The sequence below is a fragment of the Lactuca sativa genome, chromosome 6, assembly GCF_002870075.4.
Source record: "Lactuca sativa cultivar Salinas chromosome 6, Lsat_Salinas_v11, whole genome shotgun sequence".
Taxonomy (NCBI): domain Eukaryota; kingdom Viridiplantae; phylum Streptophyta; class Magnoliopsida; order Asterales; family Asteraceae; genus Lactuca; species Lactuca sativa.
Window position 1 is genome coordinate 204,128,349 of NC_056628.2, and position 11,710 is coordinate 204,140,058.

General features: G+C 42.8%; 1 protein-coding gene across 2 annotated transcripts; it reads left to right on the plus strand.

Annotated features, from left to right (window-relative positions):
- Nucleotides 1–1,136: 1,136 nt before the first annotated feature.
- On the plus strand, nt 1,137–3,466 carry LOC111914183 (protein AGENET DOMAIN (AGD)-CONTAINING P1). 2 transcript variants are annotated; one of them, XM_042895626.2, is made up of 4 exons: nt 1,137–1,709; nt 2,060–2,548; nt 2,655–3,116; nt 3,313–3,466. In XM_042895626.2, the coding sequence occupies exons 1-4, from the start codon at nt 1,248–1,250 to the stop codon at nt 3,349–3,351; spliced, it is 1,452 nt and encodes a 483-aa protein (XP_042751560.1). In that variant the 5' UTR covers nt 1,137–1,247; the 3' UTR covers nt 3,352–3,466. The 2 variants fall into 2 exon arrangements, with proteins under 2 accessions (XP_042751560.1, XP_023765710.1); XM_023909942.3 differs by having other exon boundaries at nt 1,144–1,709; nt 2,655–3,121.
- The last annotated feature ends 8,244 nt before the right edge of the window (nt 3,467–11,710 follow it).

Sequence of the window (11,710 nt, forward strand, 5' to 3'; positions counted from 1 at the left end):
AGATCTTACCATGTTTTTGGGAGAATAAACGATATCGTCCATCGTTCTTCAATAAGTGATTTTGAGAAAGTTTTCCCAACTTAGAATATGGAAAAATGAGGGGTTCCCTAAAAAAAATGGTATTTATATTTGGCTTTTCCATCATAGACAAACCCGATCAAATAGCATATGGAAGTCCATCTTCGATTTTACCACTCTTTTATCCGCAGGCCGTGCATTAAGACTTTTACATTCTGATTTTTTGACTTCCGATTTCATATGACCCTAATAACCTGCGATTTTTATAGCTAGTTTGTATAATTTATTAATTTTTAAAAAGAATTAAAAATTTTGGTTATATTTGCAAATTTCTCAAATGAAATTGAATATATCTTCCTATTCTAATAAATAAATAAGTTTATTCTCCTATTAATAAGTGTCATAATATTAGAAATCATCATTAATATTATATGTCATATGTAAACCTATTAATTCACCATTTTAAATTTTAAATTTTCCACCCTAATTACATTAAATTAATATTTGATAATTGATTCTTCGTTTCAAATTTCAAATTTTAAATTTTACACTCTAATTACACTAAATTAATAACAAATAACATTAGAAATCATCATTAATATTACATGCCACATATAAACCTATTAATTTTCCATTTTAAATTTTAAATTTTAAAATTTCTACTCTAATTACATTAAATTAATATTTGATATTGTTTTAAATTTCACACTCTAATTACATTAAATTAATAATCTTAGAATAAAAAATAATATATATATATATATATATATATATATATATATATATATATATATATATATATATATATCATAATATGATATAATTTCATATATTTATTTAAATCAATAATTATAAGTTTATATAACTAAAAGTATTCTTTAACTAATAACTTATTTAAAATAATTAATAATTAATTTTAAAATTTATTATAAAAATTTAATTAATTAATTTTATAATCCTGATTTTCATGAACTAAAGATAATATTTTATAAAACATTAGTTACCGAAAATAACCCGTTTTAAAATATTCACGAAACAACACCAGTACACCACGTAGCCACCTCACCCCTGGAGGCATACACGGTCATCCAAGTCGCCATTTACGGCCATGGACATCATCACATTACTGCTGGAGACTGATTTCTTTCTCCCTTCCACTTCCTACTCCTAAATTTTCTCTCTAGGGTTTATAGGTTTCTCTCTCCTAGGGTTTTACACCACGGTAATCAATGTCTACTCACGGCAGCTGCAACCATGACTTCAAAAAAGGTGACGAGATCGAGGTCCTTAGAAAAACCGACGACGGTGACGTTCCAGTCTGGTTTCCAGCAACCGCAATGAACTCTCCGTCTCCGGAGGGGACTCTACATGTGAAGTTCACTACCTTATATATGGAACGGTACAGTAAGGATGGGAGACGGAAGAGAAAGAAAATCAGGGATTACGTCAACGTAATTGACGGAGTTAGGAGGCCGGTGACACAGGCGGAGCCACACCGTAGCTTCGCTGTTGGGGAAGAGGTGGAGACATTTCACGAGAATGGGTGGCGGAGGGGTGAAGTGAAGGAAGTATTGGAGAATTCCATGTATAAGGTGGTGATTGGTGGTGCGGTTGAAGTAGTGGTGGAGAAATCGAGGGTTAGGGTTTATCGTGATAGATCTTCCTTTCCTTCTACTCTTGATCCACCACAGGTAATAACACCAAACCATTATTGTTCTCTGTAGTTCACCATTTTCATTATGTAGATTCCATTTATGTTTTACATGTGTATGTCCAATCCAAGGAATGAAATCCTATTCCTTCTCGATCCTAGAATTAGGATTTTGGTATTCAACAAGAGAAAGGAGACGAGAGGAGTTTAATGTGCCGAAGTTTCCTATTTCACATTTGAGTCCATGGCCAACAATGGCAACCTGAGCTGTCGATAACTTGATTAACTTCCTGTTATGAAGTACGAATTAGGTTATTTATTTATGCTTACATGTTACAATCAATCAAATAGATACACATATTGATGTTACCCTATGATGATTAACCACAGGAAAAGTCATCTCATCTGGTTTTGCAATCCAACAAAAGAACAAAGTTGAGGATAGTATGTAAATCAAGAAGTTTAAGACCTGATCCCTTCCCAAATGGTACACCAGTGGAGGTCAGAAGCTATGAAGAAGGGTACCAAGGTTCCTGGTATGCTGCCATGGTGGTCGGGTCAATAGATGAAACCAAGATTCTGGTGCAATATGAAACCTTAAAAACAGATGATGAAATGCAACCACTTGTGGAAATGGCGGATGCTTCAAATGTAAGGCCTCTTCCTCCAACAATCCATCGAATGGATCGTTTTAAGATGCATGAAGAAGTGGATGCATGGTATAATGATGGATGGTGGGTAGGTCATGTTTCAAAAATTCTTGGTGGATTGAAGTATGCTGTCTACTTTTGGATAACCAATGAGGAATATGAGTTCCTACATTCCGAGTTAAGACCTCATCAAGAACTGATCAATGAAAAATGGGTTGCTTCTTTCTTGGTAAGTCTAGCATTCAATATTGTTTTTTTTAACATTGATTGAGGTAACTTTTTAATGCATGTATATATAATGTAGTATTAAATTAGTTTACTTTGAATGTATGCAGAGACCGAAACTTTTGGAAAAACCTCCCCGACCTGAAAAAGTAAAATTACAAACAGGTGGTGGAAGAACATTAATGGTAGGTCTTTTACGGGGGCTGAAAGTAGAAATAGCACACGGTGAAAACGGATTTTTAACCACCTGGTACCCTGCAGTGATTCTAGGCCCGGTAAATAAAGGTAAATACTTGGTGGAATATCGGACACTGAAAACAACAGATAATAATGGGCTTTTAAAAGAAGAGGTTGATGTGATGTCCATGAGACCTTGTCCACCTATCATTCAATCACCCAATCAATTTCAAGTAAATGATCGGGTCGATGCTTGGGATTTCAACGGGTGGCAAACGGGTCAAGTTTTTAAAACCATGAAGGAGTTTAAGTATGCGGTTTATTTTTGGGCAACAAAGAGTGTGGTTGAATACAGGCATGACTATCTGAGGCTGCATCAAGATTTCATTGATGGTGTATGGTATAATTCCCTTTGTTATGCATTTTCATATAAAAAAAAATAACAAAATAATCTGCAAATGCCCCCGACTTATGGGGCAAAATGCAACAAATACCAATGTACTTTTGTTTATTTGTGTAATGGAACATCCGACTTTGATGTGATGAAAGTAGGTTGCTATTTCTTACGTTTAAGCTGAATTCATGTTTCAGGAATCACGGCGTAAAGGAAGATGGATGCTTTTCATGTAATATTTGAAAATTATGTTAGAAGTTAAGTTGTATATTTTTGTAAATTTGGTTCTTGAAAAAGGCTAAATATCTTATCTTTAATCCAAGAGTTGGAATTTAATGAGTTTGATAGCAACTACTTTCCTTGTTTTTACCATTGTAGGCAATTTATTTTATTTTGTGGTTGGATCAAAATACGTATGAAATGCTGATATCCGGGAGTGAAAAAAAAAAGAAAAAAAAATGATGTTATAAGTGAAGAGAGACGTGAAAGAAAACATAAAGGGGAGATTAGGGTATTGGCTTGAAGCAATGATTAAAGACTTGACTAGAGATAGAGGCTTGAACTAATGGTCTTTCGGGTTGACAAATGGCATGGCGGCTAGTAAATACTATCCATCCAATCGTTCTTTAGAAAAAGTTTTTCTAATTCTTCTCTCATTTTTCTTTTATTATTATTATTATTAGAAAAATAAAATATCCTCCTATATTATCCTTTCTATTTTATCTCCTATATATTCAACAATTAAAATGTTTAATTCATTATTTTTCTTTCCTCATGCAATCATTTGATTTTGACATTTCTTATGATCCGGCGAATAGGAGGTGTTTTGTAGGAAGATATTGAACCTCTTATTATTATGATTGTCGTCATCCTCGTTGTTGATTGGTACAAAAGCCGCACTATGATGGTAAGGCGCGTATTCAATGCCATGCTTTGAAACACCGATTCAAGCCATGTATTTGTTGGGTTGAAAATATCGAAACTGAAGTTGGCATTTCTGAAGACTAAAGTATTTTATGCTTAGTGGTTGACTTAGTATATTTTTGAATGTTGTATTTAACCGTTATAAATAGTCTTTAGCTTAGTTTGTCTAACTGAAGCTTCCCATGTTCCAGATCTACATCAATATTGGAACTTTCACTAAATTACTGCAATTTATAGTTTGATTCATGATTCTGATTACTATTCCACACATGTCATTTTATATTGGGATCCAACAAGTGGTAGATCTAAGCGAATTTTGCAAAAAACAATTAGAAACGACGAATTTCGTTTATGAATGTCATTATGTTCTTTAAGTTTTGTAAGTTTTCTAAAGTAGAAATGAAATATCTCTTGTATTTGCAAAATCCAATCTAGATTCAAAGTTTTTGTTTAGAGTTATTGTTCTCTACACGTTCTTTCTCTAGATTTGTTCTTAATTCATGTTTGAGAAGTGAAGTAGAAGAAGATATTCAACTTTTGTTTTGAGATTTGTGCTCATATGAGTTTCTCTCTCTAGAAATCTCTCTAGATCTAATTTCTCTTTTCAATTCTGATTTCTTGTTGAAGATTTAATGGACGTGTCAGAGTTTTTAACTTCCATTAGAGCACCAACCAGGATTAAAGATTACATATTCAAATTTTCATCTTCAAAAAGAATAGCCGTTGGATGTTCCTTGTGAATCTCTGTTGTAAGATGCTATTGGGGTGTATAATCTCTATGTTGATAGGAAGATATATGATCACACAAAGTATAAGTATGGTAAATATAGCTATTATTGGTTACAAATTGATGAGAATTTATTAAGACAATTTCGTATTATCAAAGTTCAGTTACATCTGGAAAATAAACAACAAAAATTAGAGATGGAAAGAGAAGAAAAAAAAGATGTTATGAGAAAAGATTTTTGTGTTTCTGAAAATTCAAGTGTTCTTAAACTTCATAAAGATATTCATGAAGATATTCTTGGTGTTCATGATGTTCTTCATGTTTCTGAGAAAAATAAGACCCCTGATGCTTTTGTTGAGGGGGAGTCTTGTGTTTTAGCAAATTCATGTGATTTAGAAGTTTTACACTCCGAATTTGTTGTTTCAAATGGTGAATCTCAAAGCAAATCTCCTGGAATTTTGAAAGTGAAGGTGTTAAGTGTAAAGTGTTAGTAGATGCTCTAAGGGAACTCAAATTGACGATTCTTCATGTTCTAATAATTCTTTTAAAGGTATGGTGTCTTACAAAAAGCTCATCATTTAAGATGTTCAAATGTACCAAATTCAAAATGTTTGTGAAACGCCCCAAAAATACGACCCAAAAATTTCGTTTTTCAACATAACCAAAAACCCTAATCTGAGTGTCATATCATAAAACCATACATGATGTATCTCAAATTAAAAATAAAACACTGTGCGGAGAACTGTATCATATCCATATCATATAAAAAAATCAAGAACTAAATCAACTCCCAAGATAAAAGCTGAAGCTGTGGTGTGTGCGATGCCATCATCCCGAGCTCTTCCCTCTGCTGGCGGAAGTACCTGAAACCAAAACTGAAACTGTAAGCACGAAGCTTAGTGAGCTCCCCCAAACTACCACATACCAAACAATAACATATCAAGCACATACTGGGGCCTTGCCCCCTCCATCGGACGAAGTCCGAAGCTGACTGACGGGGACCTTGTCCCCTACATTGGACCGAAGTCCGAAGCTAACTGACTGGGGCCTTGCCCCCTCCATCGGACCGAAGTCCAAGCTGACATCGGACCAAAGTCCGAAGCTGACTGGGACCTTGCCCCCTACATCGTACCGAAGTCCGAAGCTCTCATCAGACCAAAGTCCGAAGCTAACTGGGACCTTGTCCCCTACATCGAACCGAAGTCCGAAGCTGACATCGGACCGAAGTCCGAAGCTGACTGATCATAGCATAAACATATCACTGACATAAACACACATAATCCTATCTGAGCCACGAAGGCGACAAACATACTAACTACTGCATCGGATCGAAATCCGGATACTACTGCTAGCTAAACGGGCCGGCATTGTGGCCTTAGACCCGTTCCTACTGAAAGGAAACTCACCTCGTGAACTGGCTGCTGAGTGTATGGCTCTGGAAGCTAACTGCTGCTGCTCCGGTATCTCCCCGGCTCAAAGAGCTCTTGTTTTCCCCTTGAATCTCTGCTCTGGAATCCTTCTCCTTGCACCTTTCTTCTTCTCCTTCTTCAAGCCTTCACAAATGCACACAAGATCACTAAAACAAACACTCAAGATCGAATTAGGGTTTTCTCACAGCTTTAGAGGGTGAAGGAGGCGAGATTGGGGGCTATAAGGTGGCTTAAATAGTGGGCAACCCGGGGATTTAGGGTTTCTCCCAGACGGACAGACTCGCCGAGTCCAGAATATGGACTCGCCGAGTCGCCAGCTAACACGTGCTCGACATCCCGTCCCTACTCGGCGAGTCAGGCTATGAACTCGCCGAGTCCCTTTACAAAACTTCAAAATAAATACCAAGGAATCATCATACCGGGAACGGGTCGTTACAATTCTCCCTCACTTATCTCAGACTTCGTCCTCGAAGTCTGCTACAGCTGAATCTGCAAATATCTCTGGGTAGTGCTCCCTCATCTCCTCCTCAGCCTCCCACGTCCACTCAGACCCCTTCCGGTGCTGCCACTGCACCTTCACTAACTGAACTTCCTTGTTCCTCAAGGTCTTGGTCTTCCGGTCAAGAATCGCGACCGGTCTCTCAATATAATTTAGGCTGGTTATTTCAACCTGAATATCCTCTAGGGGAACGACTGCTGACTCATCCACCAAACACTTCCTCAACTGAGACACATGGAAAGTGTTGTGGATCTGACTAAGCTCCTCAGGAAGATCTAACCGATAAGCAACCCGACCCACCCGGGCCAAAACCCTGAAAGGACCAATAAATCTGGGGCCCAACTTGCCCCTCTTCCGGAACCTGATGACACCCTTCCAAGGTGAGACCTTCAGAAGGACCATATCTCCCACCTGGAACTCCAAGTCTGAACGCCTCCTGTCGGCGTAACTCTTCTGCCGACTCTGCGCAGTCTGCAGTCTACTACGGACCTGCTGGATCAACTCAGTCGTCTTGAGCACCACTTCTGTGCTCCCGATGACTCGCTGACCGACCTCGCCCCAACAAATCGGGGTCCTACACTTCCTCCCATACAGCATCTCAAAAGGAGGTCGATCAATGCTCGCATGATAACTGTTGTTATACGAAAATTCCGCCAACGGAAGATACGTATCCCAACTGCCACCGAAATCAAGAACACATGCCCTAAGCATATCCTCGAGAGTCTGAATCATCCTCTCGCTCTGCCCGTCTGTCTGAGGGTGGAAAGCGGTGCTGAAATGGAGACGAGTACCCATCTCGTCGTGGAACCGCTTCCAGAACCTGGATGTGAAACGGACATCTCGGTCTGACACCACCGATACCGGCACTCCATGACGTGCCACAATCTCTCGCACATAAATATCGGCTAACTTCTCCGCCGATATACTCTCCTGGATCGGGATAAAATGGGCACTCTTCGTCAACCGATCCACTACTACCCATATCGAATCCACTCCACGTGCGGTCCGAGGAAGCTTGGTGATAAAATCCATGGTGATGTCCTCCCATTTCCACACAGGAATGTCTAACGGCTGCATCCTGCCGTGAGGTCTCTGGTGTTCCGCCTTGACCTTCCGGCAGGTCAGGCATCTCTCGACGTACCAGGCGACGTCCCGCTTCATGCAGGGCCACCAATAATCAGATCGAAGGTCTCGATACATCTTCGTCGCCCCTGGGTGGATAGAAAACCGAGACTTATGAGCCTCATCCATCAACACCTGCCGTACTCCACCCCAGTACGGTACCCACACTCTCCCATGAAGCGTCAACAAACCACGACTATCATAATCAAACGAGGCCACTCGGCCCACAATCCTCTCACACTTCTGTCTCTCCTCCTTGAGGCCCTCCACCTGAGCCTCCTTGATCCGCTCCAACAACGGAGTGATCACTGTCATCCTCAGACATAGATCTCTGATAGGGGCCGCCGACACTTTGCGACTCAAGGCATCGGCCACCACGTTGGCCTTCCCTGGATGGTAGAGGATCTCACAGTCGTAATCCTTTAGCACATCCAACCACCTCCTCTGCCTCATATTCAGACTCGGCTGATCCATAAGGTACCTCAAACTCTTGTGATCCGTATAAATAGTACAACGGACCCCATAAAGGTAATGCCTCCAAATCGTGAGGGCAAACACAACTGCCCCCAGCTCCAAATCATGGGTAGGATAATTAGCCTCGTGAGGCTTCAACTGTCTCGAGGCATAAGCTATCACATGGCCTCGCTGCATCAAAACTGCTCCCATACCTGTGATCGAGGCATCACAATAGACTACGAAGTCCTCTACTCCCTCTGGCAAGGTAAGGATCGGAGCCTCGCACAATCTCTGCCTGAGGGTCTCAAACGCTGACTGCTGCTCAGGACCCCAACGAAATACCACTGACTTCCTGGTCAGTCGGGTGAGCGGCACTGCTATCTTGGAGAAATCCTGAATAAATCTTCGATAATACCCTGCCAACCCCAGGAAGCTCCGAATCTCAGATGGAGACTTCGGGACCTCCCACTGCATTACGGCCTCAATCTTGGCCGAATCTACCAAAATACCCTTCTGGTTGACGAGGTGACCAAGGAACTGCACCTCGCGCAACCAGAACTCATATTTGGAGAACTTTGCGAAAAGTCTCTCCCTCCTCAAAGCCTCCAGCACCTCCCGCAGGTGCTCCTCGTGCTGCTCCTGCGTCTTGGAATATACCAAGATATCATCTATGAACACTATCACTGACCGATCCAACATCGGCCTACACACGCGGTTCATGAGATCCATGAACGCGGCTGGAGCATTGGTGAGCCCGAATGGCATCACCACAAACTCATAATGACCATACCTGGTCCTGAAAGCAGTCTTCTGTACATCCTCATCTCTAACCCTCATCTGATGATAACCGGAGTGTAGATCGATCTTGGAGAACCAAGACGCTCCCTGAAGCTGATCAAACAAATCGTGTATCCTCGGAAGTGGGTAACGGTTCTTCACCGTTACCTTATTCAACTCCCGATAATCTATACACATACGATGCGACCCATCCTTCTTCCTCACAAACAGGATCGGCGCTCCCCAAGGCGAACTGCTCGGCCGAATGAAACCCTTGTCTAACAGCTCCTGCAGCTGTGTAGACAACTCCTGCATCTCAGGGGGAGCTAATCGATACGGTGCTTTGGCTATCGGAGCCGCACCCGGAATTAGGTCGATCCTGAACTCGACCTGCCTCTCAGGAGGTATCCCCGGCAAATCCTCGGGAAACACGTCCGGGTAGTCTCGAACAATAGGAACATCATCAACCGTCATCTTGCCCTTCTCCCGGGCATCCAGGACGTAAGCTACAAAACCGGCGCAACCCTGCTGAACATAGCGCCTCGCCCTTGCGGCGGAACAAAAGGTCGGTCTCCGCTGTGGCCTCTCGCCCTGAATCACTAACTCTCCCCCACTGGGAGTGCGGACCCTCACTAGCTGAAGCTCACAATCAACCACCGCCCCATTGGGGCTTAGCCAATCCATGCCCACAATAACCTTATTCCCTCGCAGGGGAATAGGTACCAGATCCACTGAAAACTGCTCACCAAATAACTGAAGAGAACACCCTCTATGCACTTTGTCGACCCTCACGGTCCTATTATCTGCTATCTCAATCTCTAATGAACCATCCAGTTCCCCTGGAGCTCTACTAAATCTCTTGCTAAGCGCAAGTGATACGAATGATCGGGTAGCCCCCGAATCGAATAATACCATAGCAGAAATGCCGTTCACAGAGAACGACCCTGAATAAAACATACAATCATAAGCAATATACAATCAATAATAATAAAGAGATAAAGGGAAGATACATACCCGCCACCACATCAGGAGCCGCTCGCGCCTCCTCTGCTGTCATCTGAAACGCCCTGCTCTTCGCCACTGGCGTCTCGGCTCGGCCCTGCTGGCCATCTGTAATCCTCAAGGTAGCAGGGTAGGTGCAACCACCTTCCCTGCTGCGGCTAAGCTCAGACACTGGGACTTTTTATGTCCCCTCTGATTGCACTGAAAGCAAATCAGATCTGATGCTGCAACAATAGTAGCAGGAGCCGTACAATCCCTACTCAAATGTCCAATCCGACCGCACTTGAAGCATCCGGAACTCCCTGCCTTGCACGCCCCCTCGTGCATCTTCCCACACCTACCACATCGACCGTGGCTCGGCTGTCCCCTGGACCTGTGATCTGAAACCGTGGGCTTTTTGCCCGAACCGCCTGAACCCGAAACCGCCTCCGGTTTCCTCTTCTTCTCCATCTCGAGATCAATCTCCCTCTCCCGAGCCCTAGCAATCATATCTTCCAGCGTTTTACAGCTGGACCGGCTCACAAACTGGCGGATATCGCTCCGCAACATCTCATGATAACGGGCTTTCTTCATTTCCTCATCAGCTACGTACTGAGGAACGAGAAGAGCCCTCTCCCTGAACTTGGCGGTGATCTCCGCCACTGTCTCTGTAGTCTGGGTGAGGTCCTGAAACTCCCTAGCTAGCTGTTGCACCTCAATGACCGGTGCAAACTCCGCCCTGAACCTGGTAGAGAAATCAGCCCAGGTCATGGCGTCCAATGCTGCATCATCCCCAATGGCATGTCCGACCTCCTCCCACCAATCCCATGCCCTGTCCTTCAGAAGATAGGACGCCAATCTGACCTTGTCCCCCTCGGGACATCTGCTAGTACGGAAAGCGTTGGCCACATCCGCCAACCATCTGGTGCTCGCTATGGGGTCTCGCGCCCCATGATAGTCCGGAGCTCCACATGCCCTGAACTCCCTGAAAGTAAGGGTGCGCGAGCCCATCATGGCCGCCACCTCGGCACGGAAGGTGCCCAATCTCTCATCCATCAGCTCTAGAATCCCCTCCTTGATCGAACCGAAGATCACAGGAGTCTGCTCTATAATGATGCGCGTAATCTCCGAAGAAAGAAACTCTCGGGTCTGCTCATCAATGCGCTCATCCCCCGAGCCTGAACCTGATCCCTCCCCGACACCTCCACTGCCGGCTGCTGGCCTCGAACGTAAAACCACCATTTTGAAACATATCACAACTACATCAGAAAACCGAAATATCTCAAGGGATCATTAATTTCTACAACTAGCTTCCTGGTCTTGTCTCAGCCTTTCTTGATTCGAGTACGGATCCTCTGCTTTCAGTAGTACGGGCCCATACTACCTTCCACATCTATCCGTACTTTCTTCAAGAACTGCCTTGACTCCACCAAGTCACTTTTACTAATACTGATCTCTGCTACTCTCATCCTAGGCTTGCCCTAGGGGAACCTCAGACTCAACTCAACTAGTCCTCAGCTGCTGAAGGTCTCCTTATAATGCTAATTAGCCACCACCTGAACACCATCACATGTGACAAGGATCAGATAATCCTTCAAGTAAAAGACTCGTCCCTATAACGGTTGGACTCAAACAAGAGCTGCGCAATAGGGTCAAATCCAGCACTCTGAGATTATTCA